General features: G+C 40.8%; 1 protein-coding gene across 2 annotated transcripts in view; it reads left to right on the top strand.

Moving 5' to 3' along the window:
- LOC148040411 (uncharacterized) overlaps nucleotides 1-21,137 on the top strand; it is a 33,828-nt gene extending 12,691 nt beyond the window's left edge. The window contains exon 2 of one of the 2 annotated variants that reach the window (XM_087699398.1): nucleotides 20,285-20,524. In XM_087699398.1, the coding sequence (XP_087555524.1) occupies nucleotides 20,285-20,308 (24 nt within the window). In that variant the 3' untranslated portion in view covers nucleotides 20,309-20,524. Of the gene's footprint in view, nucleotides 1-20,284; nucleotides 20,525-20,562 lie in introns of those variants that run through there. The other variant, XM_087699393.1, reaches the window with a different exon arrangement.
- The last annotated feature ends 2,386 nt before the right edge of the window (nucleotides 21,138-23,523 follow it).

Here is a 23,523-nt window from a genome sequence, read left to right on the forward strand (position 1 = left end):
GGTTTCATAGAAACTCTTGAACCGCACATTGTTTTTGTGTTTTTCATTAAATAAGTATGTTTTGGTGGGCTATTTAAGAGGCTAATCAGTATGCAATGCATTTCTTAGCTCAACACCTCCTCTCAAGCCCAAAATAGAGCTAGAAAGGAAGGCCAATTGAGGTTTGCCCAAGGTGCCCCATCCCAAAGTAGTTAGTGCATCGGACAAACGGTGCACGGTGGTTGCCCAGTGGCCTATCGAGACTATAGAGGCAATCGTTATCTTACCAAGGGAATCCAGGTAGTTGCCCTAGAGAGGATAGGGCATTGGACAAAGGGTGCTCATCAGTTGCCCAGTGGCGTATGAAGTCTTGCAAGGGTAGATGGAACCACAATGAATTTTTTTTTTTGGTTTGGTTAAAAAAAAGAAACATATTTGGAGAGATGGTTTGCAGTGAATTATGTAACTGTATGATACGGGAGAATGAGAAGGGATGGTTAGGTTCAACCTATCTCAAAATAGATAAGCTATCTATCCACTCAAGGGTATTGATGACAAGGGAAGAGTGATAAAGTAATGGTGGTGCGGTGTACAAACCGATGGTGGAAACACAACTTAGAATTTGTCTAGTGGTGCTTTGCACAATGAATATGCTATAGGCTGTGAAATGCTCATGTAGTAGGGTGCCACTTGGATAGTGCCCCTTGTGGGGAAATCGTTTACTTGCCTAAGTGCCCTTTACAAAGATGATGAAATCATGCAATGAAAAAGGAGGAGGTACAATAGGGGGGGAAAAGGCCAATATCAAAGACAAGTGCCAAAACTTGTAGAATAGCAAGAAGGGTAGTAACTCCCTCTCAACCTTGGATGTTGAGGTTGAAGGAGAAAGGGGAGACGAATGTTGATCTTCATGTGGTGCCAAGAACCATGATGTGAGGAAGCAACCCAACTGGAAGAACAAGATAGAAGGCATTGCTATGATAGGATCAAGAGAAATGCTACACGATCCACCTTGGGAGGGGAAGCCGCCATGTTGATAGAACTTAGAAGAGCAAAACTCCTAGTATGGACTAGCTAGGCATGGGTGTGGTAACCACATGAGGAGCCCATGGAGGAGAGATAGGGTCATGTGGAACAGAGGATGGGAATTTCTTTGTAGGAGTGACCTATGGAAAGCGTGATGATGTACCATAAGTAGAGGATGGAAATTCGTGCGTTTGAGAAGTCAAAGGTGGTGTGTGACTAAGGGTAGTGAGGGGGATGCTTATCGCAACCGTCTCAAGGAGAAATGATGTGCTCATTGGCGGAAAGGTGAAGGAAACTATGTCAAAGAGTGGGATTTCTTGTAGCGAAGCCCTAGGGTGCAAAGTGGCTTGAGGGGGAGTGGTTGGTACAATGTTAAAGGGTGGCATACCTTGAAACGATCCACCATGATATAAGTGGTAGGAAAGTGTGAGCATGAAATGGAGAATGAGAATGTGCTAGGAGCGGAAACAGAGGTTTCAACTCCCAATGTGAATGTGGAGTGCAATCCAAAGTTTCGGAATGAAGAAGAGAGGAAATTGAGGTGGGAACAAGAAGAGGGTAGGATGGGAGGGATTTGAGAAGAGTGACTTATATGCTCAAATGAAATAGAAGATGTATATATACCTGAGGAAGGATGTTTGCTTCAAGAGCCCCCTCTATTGAAGTTTAGATACAAAAAATCAACTGGATCATGTGCACCAAAAGGGGAAACAAGAGAGGGTTTTGATTCATATGACCCAAAGGGGTTGAAACTAGCCTTTCTTCCATGGATGGGTGGTAATTCCTTGATTACAACTTAGTTACAGTAGTAACATTTATTACCAAATTGAGAAATGCAAAATTACTTAAATTGAAAAAGAAGCTGATACACAATGGGTTCTCCCAATTCCTTTTGGTATTCCAACTCCACATGTTGTCCAAAATAACCAACGAGTCTTTAATCTGATTTCCCCCTTGATTGGGGCAGTCAATTGGCATTCACTCGCTTTGATGGAGATGGAAAATGCCCCAAATTCATTATTTTGCTGGTCTCGCCACTTGAATTTGACTGAAAACAACTTCAGCATTGTTGAATCCAAGTCTTGGACCTTCCAATTTTTGGTACGCTTCTCGAGGCTGTTGCTAAACCCTAATTTCTGTTGCAGATTAGGTCTCAGCTTTCTGTGATCTCAATGTTGTAATCTTCGGAGTAAGGTTGTAGAAAGGTTGGGAGATGAGAGAGAATATTGAGGAGAGAGAAAATTTAGACTTTCATTGCGAAGAACTGAAGAAAATCTGACATTTATTGCTGTTGCCTTGTCTCAACAGCTTGTGGATGCAAAGAACTGAAGAAAACCAGTCATTTACTGCTGGTGTCCTCTCTCAACAACATGTAGATACTGTCACTTGCTATTGATTGGTCTTCTCCTGCCCATGGCTGTCTTAAAAGGCCCTTCAATGGTTGCAAATTAGACCAGTAGCATCTCCTCCCTCTCTTTTGCATGCTGAATGCACTAAAATGCCCCTCTCTAACCTCTAAAACGTTTTTCAGTCTTGCATGGGCTTTTTTGACAAGTGGCAGCCTTTCCAAATGGTTTTCCAGTATTATAAATTAAATTTCAGTCTTTAAATATTGTAAATTAATCTAATAATTATTTCAGTGCCCTGAAAAATAATCAGACTGACCAATAATTAAATTGGCTAGGCAACTCCCATCTCGAGTGTCTCTGTGCCATCTTTGACCATCAAATTGGCATTAGGTACCATTAAACGCCACTTCTCTAGTGTCACCAATTGACACTTATGGCCAAATGAATGACCTAGGCCAACAACTGGCACCAAATGCTACCAAGTAACAACTTTTGCCTCTGACATCTCATGATTTCCTCAGGACTTGGGCTTGTAAATTTACTCTAACCCCAATTACACCTCACATGTGCAACATTCACTTAACCTTGTGATTAAAAATGAATCTACATGTTAAGTGAGATTTCAAAAATACATGTCCTCATGACAGGGGTTGTACGAAATTGACACTATGCTTGGCTAAGATGAAGAAGATGCGTTGCTAGTCATCCCAAATGTCCTTTGTCTTCCATTCTTCCATGATTGGAGTGGTGGCCAGCCTCACCAACTAGTCCAGATGGAGTAGCAAAGCTGGTAGGAGGTGTGTAAGTTAGACTATACGTTATGCACAAGTAATTTTGAAACTCCTTTGATATGAGATTGAAATCTGGAATAGGAGAAAACAAAGAAGGTGAAGGTGAAGAGGAAGGCGGGGTGTCATCTTTCTTGTGGAGTCCATAATGTCTTCTCAAGGCCTCCAGTGATGAAGAAGCTTGATAAGACATCATGAGGTCTTGAGAAGAAGGCGACCAAGACATTGTGATTCGGTTATGAGTCATTCGTGTGCCTCACACAAAACCTAGCACTCCTTAATATCCTCAGGATGCTCTCTACAAGAGCCTCTAATACCATGTGAAGAAAACTGTGGAGTAGTTGCTAGGGTTTGCACTGAGAAAACACAGAATGTATGAGCACGATAGAAACACAATGATACAGACACGGACGTGCAAAATGTAAACCCTAAAAGCAAGACTCAAAACTCAAACATAGAAACAAACACAAGTAGGAGAGAGAAAGAACACAACTCAAGTGAATGAAAATTGCAAATGAATGGAGAGTGTATAGAGTGCCTAAGGATAGAGCGGTAGTGTTAGAGAGTGATGTCCATTGAAGGTGAATCCCAAGTACTGTAACCACTAGTCGAAGATGAGAAAATGTTGAATAATGAAGGGTAGCAAGCTAGTCACCAAAACACAACAGTTGGAGGCTGAAATCTAGTAAACGTAGCAGTGTACCACTAGAGAAGACTGAAAACTAATCACTTGAGGTAGAGAGCTATCAGGAGACAACATGAGAGGTATTTGTTGATGTAGGTGGTTTGTTGGACAAGAAAAACGCAAGTACTGCAGTAGTCGCTTGGTGGGAGAGAGAGAGAGCAATAGCGTATCACCTGTCATCAGATGCTGAAAATGCAGGCTGATCAGGCGCTATGATGATAGAGCAAATGGAGTCCTCCAAACAACAAGGCAATGGCTAGAGCTATCTAGGTTCAAATGGTGATGGGCTGTTGCTGGTGATGTGGACAGCAGATGGTAGGTGGCTAATGGCTGAAATTTGGCCAGTAGAGTGAGAAGTGTGCACAAAAGGATGGAGATTGAAAGGGGGCAACTTGTCTATTTATAGATGTGGATGGACTCTCCCAAATTAGGGTTTCACAGAAATTCTCTTGAAACATGAACCGTTTTTTTGTTTTGTATTATAAGCATGTTTTGGGGTTGTTTACGAGGCTAATCAACATGTAATCTATTTCTTAGCTCAACAAGTACATGGAAGTCTTCATAGCACCAATAGAATGTGTATCGCTGTGTAGATTGCTAGCTAATCTACAAATTTCATTGGAGGGTCCTATGCCTATTCTCTCAAGCAGTCAAAGTACTATTGCAGTAGCACAGAATCTTGTGTTTTATGCTTGCATGAAACACATTGAGTTTCATTATCATTATATTAGAGAGAGATCTTATGCAAGAGAGAGCAATTCGATGTATGTTTCCATACAGAAAAATGTTGCAAACATTTTCACCAAGGCTTTATCACATAGAGCATGAAAGACATTGAGTTTATCACATAGAGCATGAAAGACATTGAGTTTATTACCATTATATCAGAGAAAGATCTTATGTAGAAGAGATCAACTTGATGTATGTTCCAACACAGAAACATGTTGTAGACATTTTCACCAAGGCTTTACCATGTGTGAAGTTCAAGGCTTTTCACAAGTCCTTAAACTTATTTTTCTTTGGTGATTTATGATCCTTGTACTTCATCACATTGGCATTGTAGAGGGGTGTTAGAATTTGCAAATTCTGGGTAGTGGCCAATGTAATTTGTGTGGTGTGCCTTAGGACTTTAATGTGGTGACACTAGGCCCTAGAGTTAGTTAATTCAACTCTAGTTAGGGTATGGAAGGTTGGTTAGGTCAACCTTAAAGCTTGATTGTACTTTTATTTTGTCATTCAGACTCGAGCTCATACACTCTCTTTAGCTCATACATTTTCATTGTCTATTGTCTCTTGTTTCTCTCTGTAGCTGGATCTCACAAGATAGCGGATGAGAAATTGCATAAATTTTTGAAAACAAAATTGGGTTTTTTTGTAGAAAATGGTAGGCAAGATTGAGAGAGCCAGTGGAAAGAGTTGTGTGCGAGATTGAATGTAGGGTTGCGTGCAGCTTGGAAAATTGACAATGTAAGCGTAGGGAAAAACGTGAGAATGACAATATTTTAAACTTAACCAACTCGATTAATTATCACCATGAAGATGAGAGAGAGAGAGAGAGAGAGAGAGAGAGAGAGAGAGAGAGTCGATACCATGTTGAGAGGGAAACCAACCCGTCTCTCTTGACAGAAATTTATTGAAACAAAACCATGGATACCAAGTGCTTGAACCATATACAAAAGGGTTGATTTGCTACAATTTTGAAAATTAGGGTTTTGAAATTCTAATTTGTACAAACTCCAAGTAGCAAGTTGATTGTCTTCTTTAGTTCTTGGATTAGATCAAGCTAAGTAGAAAGTGCTTCTTGGATAGTAGATAGATAGAAAAGTCAAGTAGAAACTATAAATGAGAAGTGTTTGTTGAAAATGATAAGTATAGGCTTTGCATTAGATATTACAATTAGTAGTTTTATCATACAACAAGATACTAATGGATAGTTCTGGTCGGCGAAATTTCGGAGCTTTTGAGGCAAACAAATTTTTATTTAAGCAACTTTAAAAAATAATAACCTCCTAAATTTTAGGAGTCGCTAAATTTAGCTTCTGGAGAGTTTCATTATATACGTTCATCGGTTCATGGTTTGTTTCTTTGATCATGAGCATCTGGCTTCACTTTCTAAAACCACTTATTATGTGGGTTTTCAGTCAATGTGACTATTGGAGTGTAAAAGTCTTAGTTATTTGAGCTTTTCGGTGAATTTGACCGTTCGACTAAACTTTTAATTTCTCTTGGATATCTCATCAATGACGACCCAAGTATAATTATAGGGCGTTTTGATCTTTGGCCATACTTAGATAGAAAGATGAACATTTAATTATATTATGAAACACTTAAATAATACAAATCGCCTTTTAAAATACATGAGCATAAAATTAATTTGGAATCATTGAGCCAATATGTCTTGGTAACAATTGATATGCAAAAGGTTTGTTACATCCATCCCTTTTAAAATCTATCTTGTTTTCAAGATGTTACTTGAAGTATTTTTAATCCTATAACTTCTTCATAAGCTGCAAGTATTTTTGAATAGTCTTTAAAATACTATTATGACATTCATTTAGTATCTAATTAAGAGTAATTTTTAAATTTCAAAAGAAACTTTCTAGAAATATTCGAGACGTTGCTTGAAGTATTTTTGATCCTACAACTTTTTCATAAGCCACAAGTATTTCTAAATAGTCTTTAAAATACTCTTTTGAATACCATTTAATATCTAATTAAGAGTAATTTTTAAATTTTAAAAGGTATTTTCTAGAAATGTTTCTTTCTCTTTTTTTAACTACATGAAAGACTATTTGCTTTGGTTGAAGTATCTTTTCTTGCTCATCTATTTTAGGTGGATCCTCTATTATAGATTCCAATGGTGGAGGCTCTTCATAAGGCTTTAGAAGATGGATATGAAAAGCACAGTGAATTCTCTAATGCTCTGGAAGTTGTAACCTATAATAAATATCATTAATCTTTTCAGTGACTTGAAATGGTCCATAATTTCTTGCTGCGAGCTTAGTGACTTGCAATGAAGGCTTGTTAGAGCTTCTTAGACAAGCTTTAGCAAATTTCAGCCACACCCAATCTCCTTTTTGTAAAATCAATTGTCTTCAATGCTTATCTGCTATTTTCTTTTGTTTTTCTTGAGATCTTTGGATAGCTCGTCTTTTTTTTTTCTGGAGATCTTTGGAATGCTCGCTTAACTTGAGCGAAGGCTATATCCATATCATGCACAAACTCATTGGCATGAAATATCTTTGGAGATCTTTGGATAGCTCGCTTAACTTGAGCGAAGGCTATATCCATATCATGCACAAACTCATTGGCATGAAATATCTCCTCCTCAGTTTTGAAAATAGGTAATAAGAGTGGTTTTACATATATAATCTCAAATGAAACTTTACTTTTAGAAGTATCAACTGTGTTGCATAGTACGGGGGAGTTTCGAAAACGGGAGAAACGAAAACGGAAAAAACTGGAGTTTCTGCCAAATTTTGAAAATGGGAAAACAACGTTTCGGATTGTACACTAAAATAAATACAGTATTATATGGGTATATAAATATATCAATTGCTACAATATATACCCAAATTTCATATAAAACTTTGAGTCTTCATGTCATATGATTGAAATTATGATTTATTACACATGTCACGACTCACGAGTAAAGATTCATGAGTTAAGGCTCAATAGTTGAAACTTAAGACAACTTAACACAATTAAGACTCAATTTTCAAAACTTAAGGCAACAAAATGAATTATAATTTATGGCTCATGAATCATCTATAATCTAAAGAGCAACGAAGATTGACATTAAGAATAGTGGAGATTGACATCAAGAACAATGGAACAAGAATCAAGATGTATAATAAGTGAAATCAAGATCAATGATCATGTAATTATGTCATGTGAATAATCTGTCAAAACTCCAAAGTCTAGTGTAAACTGAGTACTATGTATCAATCTCTAGACTCTAGTAACTACTGAGTAATAAGTATTAAGTGATCTAAGGATTTCGGAGCCTAGAGTGAATGTGTAGAGAGTTGAGAGCAGCAGAGTGAGAGAGTGAGCACGACACTTCATGTTGGATACAAAGACTAGTGTGCCACTTCTAGGTTTTGAATATATATATAAAGTATAACAAGTGAATGGTGTGTTTACACTCATATCCGAACTCGAAAAAAAAAAGGCACAGTGAGCTTTTATTCCCAACAACCTCCCACTAAAGGCAACGTGTGTGAAGGTAGAGAAAAAAATCAGCCAAGTCTATGTATGTACAAAGTTGAAAGATACATATACTATCCAACCCCATCATTTGGCCGCAATGAGCAAACCGCTCGATTGGAAGGCCGTTTGTAAGAAGGTTTGCAGGGTTATCATCTATATGTACCTTGTCAAGCTCAATGCCTTTGCTGTCAAGTACATCCTTGATAAAGTGATACTTTACATATACGTGCTTTGTCTTTGTGTGAAAAACAGGATTCTGTTCTAGCACGATAGCACTATGATTGCTACAGTGGAGGATAGGAACCTCTATAAAGTCTCTTTGCATGCCTCTGTGGCAGCCACATATTGTGCCTTTGTAGTAGACAATGCAACACACTTTTGCAGTCTAGATATCCAAGAGATTGCTCCTCCTGTGAACATGAATACATATCATGAAGTAGACTTCATGCAGTCATCAGGATGGCCAACACAGTTTGCATCCATGAAGTCAACAGCAAATAACCTTTGATTACCAAAGCAGATACACAAATCCTTTGTGCCCTTAAGATATCTCATGATACCGTTCATTGCTTCCCAATGCTTTTTGCCAGGACATGCCATGTATCTGCTAACCACTCCCACCGCAAATGCAATATCAGGACGTGTGGCAACCATAGCATACATCAAGCTAACAACAATTGAAGCATAGGGTATCTTGGCCATTTCAACTTTTCCATCATATGATGCAGGGTTGTCATCTGCACTAAGTTTCACATATGGAGGCAATGGTACACTAATAGCTTCCCCCCCTCCATATTGAAACGTTGCAGAACTTTCATAATATACTCCTGCTATGATAGATAAAGAAGACCCTTTGATCTGTCTTTGAGTATACTCATGTCAAGAATGTGATTTACCTCACCAAAATCTTTCATATCAAAGCTATTGTGTAGACTCTACTTCAAGGAGTCCAAGGCACAAACATCCTTGTTTGCAATCAGCATGTCATTCACATACAGAACCAAGAGAATAAGATTGTCATCTGCTGCCTTCTTGGTGTATAAGCAGTGATCAACTTGAGAACGATGAAATCCTTGAGACTGCATGAATGTATCAAATTTGTGATACCATTCTCATGGTGCATGCTTCAGCCCATACAGACTCTTATGGAGTTTACATACCATGTGCTCTTTTTCCTTTGCAACAAAACCGTCAGGTTGTTGCATATAGATTTCTTCATGCAGATCACTATGTAAGAAGACGGTTTTTACATCCACCTGTACGAGTTCCATGTCCTTAGATGCAACCATGCCCAAGATGGTTCGCAAAGTAGTCATTTTGACTACAGGAGAAAAGATTTCATCAAAATCAATTTCATGTTTTTGCTTGTATCTTTTAGCAACTAAACGTGCCTTGTACTTGGGCAAAGAACCAGAAGTGACTTTCATTTTGTAAACCCATTTGTAGGGTAGTACTTTTTGTCCTTTTGGTAAATATACCAAATCCCAAGTGCCATTCTTCAATAGAGATTCCATTTCCGATAGCATTGCTTTTTGCCATTTCTTACTATCCTATCTGTCCATTGCTTCTTAGAAGCATGACGGTTCACCAGAATCTGTTAACATGACATAATCAGCCACATAGTTTACTCTAGGAACAAATCTATTCGGTTGTTTTTTGCACTCTCGTTGACCTACGGACCCAGTGGTCAAAATTTGCTAGCTGTTCAGCCAGCAAATCTGCATTAACAGTTTGCTGTTCTGCAGGTTCAGCATGCTGTATAGCTAGTTTAGGTTGTTCCAGGTGCACATGTTCTTACTGAATTTGTGGGACATCATGGGCAAGATCCTGTTGACCATTTTCAGCATCATTCCCTGCATTTTCAAGGACATTTACAACATGTATTTGTTGCTGTCTAACGGGCACTCTTTGTTGTCCTATTGGTACATCCTCCTGGAGTACAACCCTTCTTCTTAACAAAGCAATTGATTTGGTGGACGAAGTAGCTATCAAATTGAAGATGAAAATAACATCAAAGCCTACTGTTGAAAGGTATGGGTTTACCCTATTCGTAGCAAGGATGAAGTGCTTGAGAAGTTTAAAAAATTCTTGGCATTGGCTGAAAATTAGATTGATAAGTGTCTTCACTCTGACAATGGTGGGGAATATATGTCCAAGGCCTTTCAGGCATTTTGTGACAGCAAAGGGATAAAGAGGGACCTCATTGTCCCTCATAATCCACCCCAAAATGGAGTTACAGAGCGTATGAATTGGACCATACAGGATAAGATCCGTACGATGCTGTCTCATGCTGCATTACCCCATGGTTTTTGGGCAGAGGTTGTTATGACAGCCGTACACTCGATTAATCGGTCACCAAACAGGTCTTTGGGGGGGGGGGGGGGGGGAGTCTCCAAGAAGCGTGGTCGGATAAGCCACCTTCGTATGCACACTTGAAAGTGTTTGGTTGTGAAGCATTTGTAAAGAAAAATGCAGCAAACTTGAGCCAAAGTCCTATAAATGTATTTTCCTAGGATATGGTGACAAGGGTGAAATGAGATATAGATTATGGGATCCCGAGAAAAGGAAAGTAGTACGCAACAGTGATGTTGTCTTTTGGGAAGATCGCATGCATAAACAACCCAAAAGTTTGAGGAGGTCTGTAGGGTTGTATTTTGGGAAGAAATACCTTTTGGATAGCAAAATGTGCTCGTTGTACAGCAGCAAATACCTATTGTAAATGAACTTACAAATGCAAAAAATAATGCTGGAAATGATCAGCCAGCTATTGCCCATGATAATGAGCCACTACATGTGCAGGAAGAGCTAGGATAACAAGCTGTTAATGCTGATTTGCAAGCTGAAATGCCAGGACAGCAAGCTGAAAATGCTCAACAGCCAGCAAACAATGATCATTGGGTTAGGAGATCGTCTAGGGCTACTACACAACCTGATAGATTTGTTCCTGGTGCAAACAATGTGGCTGATTATGTCATGTTGACAGATTGTGGTAAACCGTCTTGCTTCAAGGAAGCAATAGATAGACAAGACAACAAGAAATGGTATAAAACCATGTTGTCAGAGATGGAATCTCTTGAGAAAAATGGCACTTGGGATTTGGTGCAGTTGTCGAAAGGACAGAAAACCCTTCCATGTAAATGGGTTTATAAGATGAAGGTCACTTGTGGTTCCTCACCAAAGTACAAAGCAAGATTGGTTGCGAAGGGGTAGAAGCATGAACATGGAGTTGACTTTGATGAGATCTTCTCTCCTGTAGTCAAGATGACTACATTGAGAACCATTTTGGGCTTGGTTGCAGCTGAAGATATGGAGCTCATACAGATGGATATAAAGACTATATTCTTACATGGTGATCTGCATGAAGATATATATATACAGCGGCCTGAAGAGTTTGTGGCAAAAGGGAAAGAGAACATGGTATGTAAACTCAAAAGAAGTTTGTATGGGTTGAAACAAGCACTAAGACAATGGTATCATAAGTTTGATACATTTATGTAGTCTTAAGATTTTCATAGAAGTCAAGTGGATCACTGCTTGTACACCAAGAAGGCAGCAGATGGCAGCCTGGTTATCTTGGTTCTGTATGTTGATGATATGCTAATTGCTGGCAAGGATACTCATGTCTTGGACTCATTGAAGCAAAGTCTTCATGGCAGCTTTGACATGAAGGATCTTGGTGATGCAAATCACATTCTTGGCATGCGAATACTTAGAGATAGGTCAAAAGGATTACTCTATCTATCTCAGCAAGAGTATATCTCCAAGGTTTTGTAGCGCTTCAATATGGAGGGGGGAAAAGCAATTGGGGTTCCATTGCCTCCGTATGTGAAACTCAGTGCAGAGGACAACCTTACATCTGATGATGAGAAGGCTGAAATGGCCAAGATACCATATGCTTCAGTTGTTAGCAGTTTGATGTATGCTATGGTTGCCACACATCTTGACAGTGCCTTTACAGTGGGAGTGGTTAGCATACATGGGAAACCCTAGTAAAAAGCATTGGGAAGTAGTGAAAGGTATTATGAGATACCTTGTAGGCACTAAGGATTTGTGCATATGCTTTGGAAAGCAGAAGGCATTTGTCGTTGGCTTTACGGATGCAGACTATGTTGGTCATGCGGACTGCAGAAAGTCTGGGTATATGTTTACCTTCATAGGAGGAGTAGTCTCATTGAATCTCTAGGCTACAAAAGTGTGTTGCATTGTCTACTACAGAGGCGGAGTATATGGTTGCCACTGAGGTATGTAAGGAGTCTTTATGGCTTTCACATTTGGTGGGAGAGCTTGGCATTACAGAGTTACTGGTTTTCCATTGTGATAGTCAGAGTGCTATCATGCTAGCACGGAATCCCGTCTTTCATGCAAAGACGAAGCACATACAGGTGAAGTACTACTTCATTAGAGATGTACTTGACAGCAAGAGCACTGAGCTTGTCAAAGTGCATACTGATGATAATCTTGCAGACCTTCTTACGAAGGGTCTTCCAGAAAGCGGTTTGCTCATTGCCGACAGATGATGGGAGTTGGATAGATATATGTATTTCAGCTTTGTACATACCTAGACTAAGCTGATTCTTTTCTCCTCTTAAGGCACATTGCCTTTGGGTGGGAGGTTGTTGAGAATAAAGGGCCCTCGTGCCTTTTATATGTGCTCGGGTGTGAACACACCCTTAGCAGACTTATACTTACATATATATATATATATATATATATATATATTAAAAACCTAAAGAGGTACACTCGTCATTGTACCCACAAGTCGTGCTTACTCTCACTCTCTACTCTACACTCTCTCTGTCTCCTTGTTGCTAGCAAGCAGTGCGTGTCTCGATTCTCGCATCTCGGATCTCAACAAATTTCTTTGCTCAAATTGCTCAAATGACATTAAATATAACTCCTGAATTGATTGCACAATCCAAATTTACCAAATTTTCACAAATTTTGCAAAAGTTCCAAAATTCGTCCGGGGTTCTAATTTGCATAGAAACTGTATTGCAAGTACATTCCAAGATTAAATTTGATCCAAATTTTGCAAATTTTGCAAAAGCCCCAATTTGTAAGGGGTCCAATGTGTCAAAATTCCAAGAATTATACCTATCCCATTGCAATTTCTGCACACACGTGAAAAACCCCAATTTCTGAGACTTGAGAGTGTGCAAGAAATACACAAATTTTACTTTGACGAGTAAAATCTCCCGCATATACCAAAATCCCTAAATTTCAAGGTTAGAAGCGTACCCAATTTCCAAGATTTATTGGACTGTGCTTGTGTGTGTATGAAAGTCTGTAAATTTTAAACAAAGGATTGACCTTTGAAGAAAATAAATGATTTCTTAAAAAAAAAAGATGTGACAGGCGATAGCTTACTGTCCGTCGAATCTTGCACTAGTGTTGACGTGGACGACTTGTTGGCAAAATTGACCTACTGACAGAACTGCTTGTCAAGGGCAGTGCTCTCGAGGGCTTGTTTGCCCTACGTTGACTTGTTTGACTGGTGTGTTTGCCTCGTATTGACTTGTTTGCCTTGTTGAGGGTATATTGGTTGCCGCACACTTGATCAGGGCTGACGACATGCAACTTGATTGCGACTTGCAACCTTCAGCTTTGATACCACTTTGTGGTGATTGATGAGTAGTGGAGGTTCAATGTTAGGCAATGGCAATGGCACACAGAGAGAGAGAGAGAGAGAGAGAGAGAGAGAGAGAGAGAGAGAGAGAGAGAGAGAGGAGTGTGTGTGTGTGTGTGAGCAAGAGTAGTAGAGAGTGATGCATGATGTGTGGATATGAAAATATATACCACTCTTTACGTTTTTAATAGTTATATGTAAAGGACTAAAATACAAGTGCTAAGGGCGTGCTCACACCCAAGCACGTATAAAAGGCACAGTGGCCCTTTATTTCCAACAATAGATAGGAGAGTACGAAGTATGTGGTTGAAATTTCAATATGAGAGCTGGTTTCAATTTAAGAGAGAGGCTTTCAATATATAGATGTGGAGCTTGGAAGCTTGGCTACAAATGACAAGTGTTTGTTGAAAATGACAGTGTAGGGAGACAAGGACACTTGCCTCTTCAAAATGACACATGTCCTCTTCTAGGTGCTACATGTTACTTTTCTAGAGAGAAACTTCTAAACCTTCTACTCTAAAAATCTCTCAAATGGTTAAGAGCTTGAGATAGCTGTTGAAGACAAAATTGTTCTTTGCGAAATTTGGAGCCCTTGATGCAAACAAAATTTCCATTTGAGCAACTTTCAAAAATAGTAATCTCCTAAATTTTAGGAGTTGTCAAATTTAGCTTCTAGAGAGCTTCATTATATAGGTTTACCGGTTCATGGTTTGTTTCTAGTCAATGTGTCTATCTGAGTGTAAAAGTCTTAGTCATCTAGCTTTTTGGTGAGTTTGACCACTTGACTAAATGATAATGAAGTAGTTCAAGATGTGAAAATTTGCATAAGTGCATTGGACATGTAAACATACAAAGGCTGAAAACCGTGCAACAAAAGGAGATTACTTGCCTTGTCAAAGTTCATTTATACAAATTTAGGACATGTATATTCCGCTTGTCGATTTGAAAAGCAAGTGTGGTTTCTGTTTGCTAGACACGTCAGAAATAGTTCTAGACCTTCGCAATTGGTGCATTCGAATGTATGGGTCTTGCACATAATGCATAATGTAGTGGTGCAACTTTTAATTTCTCTCGGGCATCTCATCAATGATAACCCAAGTATAATTATAGGGTGTTCTGGCCATTGGCCACCCTTACATAGAAAGATGAATATTTAATTATATTTTGAAATACTTAAATAATACAAATCGCCTTTCAAAGTACATGAGCATCAAATTAATTTGGAATCATTGAGCCAATATGTCTTGATAATAATTGATATACAAAAGGCTTGCTATAGACGGGTGGACTTGGTGATTGGGAGCTCCTTCTTCTTGAAAACAGTAGCTTTTCTTACTTCTTTGGCTGAGTGGATGTCATGTGCATGGCACCGGCTAAGTAGTGTTTGTTAGCCAGTCATTTCCTGGATAGTCAGTGTAGTATGGCAGAGGAGGTGCCACGTCATCAGTGCCGCGTCAGCAATGCAGTTGGACTGCACAGTCGGTCAGATTTCTGCTGTTGGTTGCATTTAATGCAGCTGACCTGATGCTGTTTTTTAATTATTTCTTGGCTATGTAATAGCCGGTTCTTGTGTCACACTTCATCATTCACTCTTCAGTGATTTCAGATTTTGATCTTGAAGATTTGTTGGCTGAGACAGACTGTGCTCGGGCTGACAGAGATCGAGGTCATCAAGTCGGAGATACATATATATTTCCTCTGCCCCCTTGTGTATTTCTGCACTCTTATACAGCATATTACACCGCATATTTTCTGCTTTTACACTCTCCTTTTCTCTCTCTCTCTTCTCTCTGTGTTCACTCTCTCTCAGTCTTTGTCCTACGCTTCCGCATCGCTGCACTCTGACATGGTATCAGAGCGGTGAAGATGGACTGACTGAGGGCCGAATCTATGTGAAGAGGAGATTTCAGTGCGACACAAGGCTGCGTTTCGAGGTTTCGAGGGCGAGTGGGAGGGCTGCCCATCGGATCAGGGCTGAAGCGAGCGTGGGCGTGCGGGAAAGGAGTCTAATCGATGAATTTGCTGCAGGTTATTGCTGTTTGTAGGTAAGGAAGGTTGTGTTTGAGGCCTTCCATTGCAAATTTTACCTTTTCATCGCCTCCGGCGGGTGAAGAAGATTTGGGCAGCAAAGGAATCAGTCCTAGAAGGCTGCGTTTTCACAGTCAGAGGGGGTTGCTTTTGCGTTTTAGCAGGTATTGCAAGTTAACATGTCTTCAGAGACTGATTTGGAGTTCTAGGCGATCATGGACAGGAAGGTGCCTGTCCTACCGGCTCTTCCCACGGATCAAAAGCTTGATGGTGACAATTACTTCATCTGGCGGGTTATGATGTTGGCCATTTTAGAGTCTTATGATTTGGCGGAATTGGTGATGGAGAAGATTAACAGGGCCTCAGTAAGGGATGAGTCCAAACTCTCTTCCAATGCTCGTGCGGAGTTGACCAAGGCCCAATCTCATTGGGACAAACTGAATGCCAAGATTCGATCTTTTCTGTTTCTGTCTTGTACCACAGCCGTGATAGCTCACATGGAGTACTTAACGGTGGCTCGTGAGATATGGCTGGAGCTCGATTAGATGTACAACCGGATGACCCTAATGTGAGGGTTTCTTTGGAGGTGCAAATGCGGACTTTGTCCGTGAATAAGTATTCTTCGCTTCGGGAACACATCATTAAGCTTCGACAGCTTCAGATGCAGGTTCAAAATGCGGGGAAGTCTATTTCTTCCGAAGACATGGCGATCACTTTACTATCCCAGTTGCCGCCACGATTCAGTATTTTTTATTTCTCTTTGATTGCTTCAGGGCGGGAGTCGACTCTTCAGTGGGAAGAGGTGGTTCCTATGGTCTTGGACCAGGAGGAATTATTGAAGGGACATAATGCTTCCAAATCGGAGGCATTGGTTGGTCAAGCCTCTTAGATAAGGGGAAGGACCAAAAGAAAAAGAAGGACAACAAATCCAAGAAGGACAAGGAGAAGGAATCAACTTGCCATATTTGTGGCAAGACTGGTCACTGGAAGAAGGATTGCCCCGACAAAGACAAGAAGGATACCAAGAAGAAGGACACGAAGGACTCTGGAGCGATGGCTACACCCTCATCAGGTACTTTTCTACACTTAGCAGTCATTGAGGACTCTATACTGACAACTTCTGATGTTGCGATGACAGCTCCCCAGGCTCGAGAGTGGATTGTGGACAGTGGTGTCTCATGGCACATGACTCCTTCTGCTGGTGTTGCCCATTTGCGACCTTCACGTGGGCAGATTTTCATTGGAGACAGCTCTTCTGTGTTTATTGCTACGCGGGGTGAGATGCAGCTTATTCCAGATGGATGTGGTGGTACCCACACCTCAGAGGTGTTGCATGTGCCAGGATTGGGGTATTGGTGTCAAGTGGGTCTTCAAGACCAAGTACCTTAGCGATGGTTCTTTGGACAAGCACAAGGCTCGCCTTGTTGCTAAAGGTTTTGTTCAGTGCCGAGGCATTGATTTCCATGATACTTTTGCCCCCACTGCTCGTATGGCGACTATTCGAGCTGTTCTTGCCTTGGCTAGCTATAGGAGATGGCCTGTTTATCAGTTGGATGTGAAGTCGAACTTTCTGAATGGCGACTTGCAGGAGGAGATCTATGTTGAGCAGCCTCCTGGCTTTGGCTCCTCGGATGGGAAAGTTTATAGGTTGAAGAAGGCCTTGTATGGCCTCAATCAGGCTCCGCGTGCATGGAACGAGAAGATTGACTCGTTTCTTTAGTCGCAGTTGGGATATCGGTGCTCCAAGGCCGATCTGCAGCTCTATGTGCACACTTCGAGGTTGGTCGTGTGTTGTTCGTGTTATATGTTGATGATTTGATTTTGACAGGGGATCATGCACAGAAGGTCGGAGAGACCAAGACAGCTTTACATCAGGCATTCGAGATGACGCATTTGGGGCGGCTTCATTTCTTCTTGGGTCATGAGATTTATCAGTCTCAGAGAGGGATTTTTATCTCTCAGCAGAGGTACATTCAGGAGCTCTTGGTGACTTTCGAGATGGAGACTTGTCGGTCCATTCCTACTCCTATGGATCTAAATTTGAAGGCCACTTTACACTCAGATTCTCCGGTGATGGATGCTTCACGCTACGGTTAGTTGATTGGATCCTTGATTTGGCTTCTCAACACTCGTGTTGATCTTTGTTTTGCTGTGGGTCTTTTGGCAGGGTTCATGACGGAACCCAAATAGGTGCATTGGCAAGCTGCCCTGTGGATTCTTTGGTATTTGAGGGAGACCTCTGACTTAGGGATTTCTTATCCCGTAGGTACAGAAGCTACAGATTTGGTTCTTGCAAATTGGAGTGACTCGGATTGGGCTAGAGATGTGGACCACCGACGGTCTACTACAGGCTATTGTTTTATCTTGGGTATAGGTGTTATCTCTTGGAGTAGCAAGAAGCAGCCCATGGTAGCCCTTTCTTCTACTGAGGTGGGGTATTAGGCTGCGTCTTCCACCACATGTGAGGTTGTGTGGCTTCGGAGATTGTTGGAGGAGCTTGGTTGCCCCCAGACTCGTCCTATTCTTCTGCGGTGCGACAATGAGAGTTGTATTGCCTTGGTACGGAATCTCGTATTCCGTGCCCGGACGAAGCACATTGAGATCCAGTATCACTTCATTCGGGAGAAGCTTCTGGATGGGACCATTGATGTGGAGTATTGCAAGGCAGAGGATAATCTTGCAGATTTGTTTATGAAAGCGCTTCCCCAAAGCATAAATTTCAGATCTGCAGATAAATTTTCAGAAGCACTAAACCTTGTGCTACAGCATTCCACAACTGATTACAACTGTTCCAAGGACAAATACATCACATTACATGAGAAGTCCCAAATTTTAGCTGCAATTTCTGTTGTACATGCACCCACGGGCACAAAATTTGACACGCACGGTCAAAAGTCCCAAAATTTTGTGCTCAAAGCATCAACCATACATCTGCATTGTCTCTGACATGCATAGAACAAGCCAATTTTGCCAAAATAGAGCGATTTCAGCAAAACCCCTAAATTTTCCAAGTGCTAGATGTCCAAATTGTATGAAATTGAACCCCCCATGTACATAAAATGACCAAATGGTGCACAAATTTTGCCCAAATAGCAAAAGCCCCAAATTGCACGGGGTCATATGTGCTCAATGCCGAGAAATTGGGTAAATTTCAGCCCAATTCTTGCATGTACATGAAAAGCCCCAAATGTTGGAGGCAAAATGCCACAAATCCTTGCAATTTCTGAGACAAATGGTCTTGCTCTGCATCACAATCCCCAAATCCGGGAAAAGCCCCAAATGTTCGAGCCAAGATTGCACAAATTTGAACTCTGTGCTTATGCGTGCGAACACTTGGTAGTAGAAGAGGAAAAATTGCAAGAATTTGACAAAAAAAGACGAAAAAAGGAGCCCGTCCGTCGAACTCGACACGTTGACCTGTCAATGTGTCGTCAGCTCGCTTCGTCCGGCCCACACCTGTGCCTGGTCGCTGTCAGTCAGCTGCCCTGTCGCGCCCCCGTCACGCAGCTACAGGTTGCGTGCTGCCGTGTTGGTCCCGTCTGACGTTGACCCGTCCTATCTGGTTGCCCGCTAGCAGGTGCCCGTTGGTCCCGCTGGTCTTCCGCTCGTCGACTGCTTGCTGGCGCCGTTGGTCTTCTACTTGACCTGCTCGCTTGGCACCACTGGTCCTCTACACGACTGCTTGCTAGTCTTCTGCACAACCTGTGCTACACATGTCGTTTGCATGTGACCTGTTCTGCCTCACTTGTCGAGTGCTGTTTGTAGACTTCTGTCAGTCTTGCGACCTGACACTCCTTGGAAACATGAATGTTGTAACCAACGCTCTGATACCAGTTTGTTAAGGCCTGTGGCAGGAGGATTGAGACACACACTACTTTCTCACAGTAGAGAGACAGAGAGAGAGTGCAGAGTAGAGAGGAGTGAGCTCGACTTGTGGGTGCAATGACGAGTGTACCTCTTTAGGTTTTTAGATAGATATATATGTGAAAGTACAAATGTGCTAAGGGTGTGTTCACACCCATGCACATATAAAAGGCACGATGGCCCTTTATTCCCAACAGCTTTTGAGCTTCTCTACACTCCAATACTGAAGCCTCTTGTACACTTGAATCTACTCCTGAGAGTGCCCACTGCCTCTCCCAACTAGCACTCTAGGAACATTGCTGCAAAAAAGTAAATGATAATAAGGCACAAAGAAAAAGAAGAAATAATGAAAATGTTAATCAAACCTTGGTGTTGATTGGCGAGCAGGTTGAATTCATTTCCCTCTGCTTTGCTGCTGTTGAAGGTATTCCTGGTCTGAGAGGATTGTGGATGGCAGACAGTTCAATTCCTTTGTGTGTGCTATTTTGAATTTTCCAAACGAGTGGGTTTGGACATGATGCAGCATGACATTTTTAGTGTGGGGTGTGTGCATGGTGGGTCTGTATTTACAGTTGTGATCCTCATTAGATGGTTAAAGCAATTTTTGGCAAGAGACTAACGTTGATCATCTGTAGGGGGTTTATAGTTCTTCTTCCCTGTTTATAGTAGAAACTTCAAAATAATTCTTTATGTACAGCATATGACCCGAATTTGATGAAAATATCAGGTAAAGAAAGTTCAATGCAGCTAAGATTCCCAATGCCTACTGAGCTGCAGACTGTGAAATGCACTGTTCAGAGGAAAAAACAAGTGAATAAAAGGACACATGCTATTAGAGCTCAGATAAGAGCATTTTCCCTGCCACATTTTGTTCTTTTCTAGTTTTGGTGTTATTATTTTTGGAGGGGGTGGGGGATCGCGTAAATTGTTAAGTCCACTTTGGTGAATCCTGGGTTAATGGTTAATGGCCCTCTAAAAGCTGCAATTTGTTGACTTGGTTGGCAGGTTAAAAGACATTTGAAGGTGGAAACAGAGGAAATGTACAGGGCTCGATTGCAACAAGAAGCTGAACATAGAGCCCTTCGAGCACCGATTGTGATAAGACACACAATACCCTCGCCTCCAACGAAGGTAGAGGGAGTAAATTCTCAAAAGAAGTGATTGGTGCTCATTGCAAGTAATTGCTTTGTGGCCTTTGCAATTCTGAGGGCTTTGTGGATGAAGGAAAACTTCAATCTTGTTTGGGATGGCCTTTTAATTCCATGTAGGGTTTTTTCCATAGCCTGTTAAGTGATCCTACCGGACTTAATAGCAAAGTAGTCCAGCAATTCGGTTTGAGAAGGAAGATTTATATTTACCATGCGTATATGGCATGTTTTTGTAAATTATGAACTGAAAGGTATCAGAACTGTGGTTTCTTTCTAGCCTTACCTAGTGCTACCATTTTTGGAGTAGTTTACGGCAAGCATACTTATACATATGCTTTTTCTTTGGTTATCCTTCAATCGAATAACCTGGTCAAACTTGTAACTTAGTTCTTGATTTAATCTTTAGATTCAAAGGAAACATCAAACAAAGAAGGATTTTTGATAATGCTGGTAGATTTCTTAAACTTGAGTTAATCAGATTTTCAGATGACTTGTGACTCTGATGATTGAAGTTTCTGTGTTGATTGGGACTCATCATATTTCCACTCATTTAGTCTCGTACGTACGATTTATATTTCAAGTTGGTGTTTTGGAGTTCAAATTATGATAGGTTAGAAGAACAGAAGGTTTTATATTGGACCTCCATTCTAAGGTGACATTGTGAGCAACTGTCAAGAACTTCTTGTTCTTCTAAGAACTACAATAGTATAATTATCTCACAGGTTGAGCTTCTTCAAGGTGGGATTGGCTTGCTCTAGACAGTTCCAAGGAGGCTTGGAAGCATTCTGTCTGTATGGTAAGATCAAACCAGGATCAAGGTTTCTGTGCACATTTTCCCCCTCTATACTATAACTCGGTGGTTGAAATATTGTTTTTATACCTTTGATGGAGAGATCCTAGAAATGTTCTGATGAAGAGTGGGTTGTAGTTCCCCAGGGTATTGCTTTAAGGCTTTTGCAAAGTAAGGGCGTCAATTAACTGCGTTTGACAGCACAGTTTCATGTGGATACACTCAAAATCACATCAGTGAGCTGTTTTGCCATTTGATTTCACGGATCAACTGTTTACAATTTGTTAAAAGACACTGGTTTCCAGACTAGGGTAACCAATAGTCTTAATGGATGGCCTTCTTTGATTGGCCACCTAATGTGCAAATGGGGCATTGTGTGCAAGCTAAGACACTGGTTGGGCTTCATGCATAGCTGTTTGTGATATATGATACATTTCTAGCTGTAGTCTGAGATGAGTTGGCTGTGATTTATATTTGAGAACTGGTTGAGATATCATTTAGAATGAAGTTGTTCTGATGCCAGTGTTACAATGCTACGGCAATTTATGCATAATTGTCTGTGTTGTTGAATTGACTTGCCATGGTTGCTCATAGTTTTCTGCTTGCTTGAAAATTGGAGCCATAAAGGTGTGAATGGGGCATTATGCAAGTTGATGACAGTTGTTGGATTCCATACATGGACATTCGTGACATAATTCATATGGCACCATTCTAGTAGCCTGTTTTTTGAAGTGAATTAGCTGAAAAATACCATATATAAGAGAACCGGCTTGGGATGGATGTTGTCCTGCTGCTAGGTGTCATAGTGCGTGATGGAACTCTATTGGATTTTCTCACCTACAGTTGCTCCTCGCCTTCTGTTACCTTGATGACTGATGATATGTTCGGATTCAGCATTTTTATACATGAAAAGACAACTGTGGGGTTAGACTTCTGTTTTTTTCTGTTATCTCTACTTCTGATGAGACTTATGTTTTGTGGGGTTAGACTTCTGTATTTTTCTTTTCTCTCTTCTGATTATAGTTGCTATTTAGAGGGTTTTTTGATTATTTTTCTGTTATCTCTAGTTCTGACTATAATTGCTGTTTAGAGGGTTATTTGGTCAATTTTGACTTGATATCACCTTTTGCAACAATTCATTTGGATAAATATATTGCCCAAACCTGTTCTTGCTCTGACATGGGAATGCGACCGAGACAGCATAGGGATGGGATGGGATTGGGACAGGAATCTAGAAAACGGTCGTCCCATGTTACTGTGTTTGGAGTTCAAATTTGGGTCTTAGGACAGGGATTGGATGGGATTGGGACAAGAAGCTAGAACACGGTTGTCCCATGTTACTATGTTTGGAGTTCAATTTTTGGGACTCGGGAAACAGGCAAGTGATAAAAGCTTGATCAATTATACTGGACTTTGCCTGTGGTCATCTACTTTCTGAGGCCCCTGCTTTATAGTAGCACCAGCTATGAATAAGCATGGTGTGAAAATATGGCCCATACTCATTTTCTTTCCAAGAAAGACAAATTGAATGGCCGTATTCAAGGTACCTGTTTTCCTTCAGGCAGGCCAGAGTTAAGCTGAGGCTTGCTTCTAGTCGCAGTAGATTCTTAATTTTCATCAGAATGCAACTGACTGAGAACTTCTTCCCTCGTGCACGAGTTCTTGAAAATGGATTGGTGGTAATGTACCCCTGAAGCAGTTGAAAAAGTCTAGGAATATCGCTTACATCTTGGTAATAGTTGGCTGGCTGAACGTACTAATTTTCAATTGGATCTCTTTGGTAGTCATGTCTTTCTGGAGTCTCTGAGAAGTGTGCTGTCCGTTAAGGTCCTTATATGGGGATGTGGCAACGGTTTATGTGGCTCCAAGATTGAATTTATGAGCTGCAATCTGGATTCTGAACAACCTTAATTGAGTGAAGAAAATGGATCTCTTTTCACTTTGGTTATCTACACTGGTCTCTTTTCTGCTAGACAATTTAGAAGATTCTGTGCAGGTCATTTTTGCACGTAGTCTACCTGCTGTAGG

The sequence above is a fragment of the Lygodium microphyllum genome, chromosome 2 (genome assembly GCF_053477565.2).
Source record: "Lygodium microphyllum isolate KBCC chromosome 2, Lygodium_microphyllum_v1.1.10, whole genome shotgun sequence".
Lineage (NCBI taxonomy): Eukaryota > Viridiplantae > Streptophyta > Polypodiopsida > Schizaeales > Lygodiaceae > Lygodium > Lygodium microphyllum.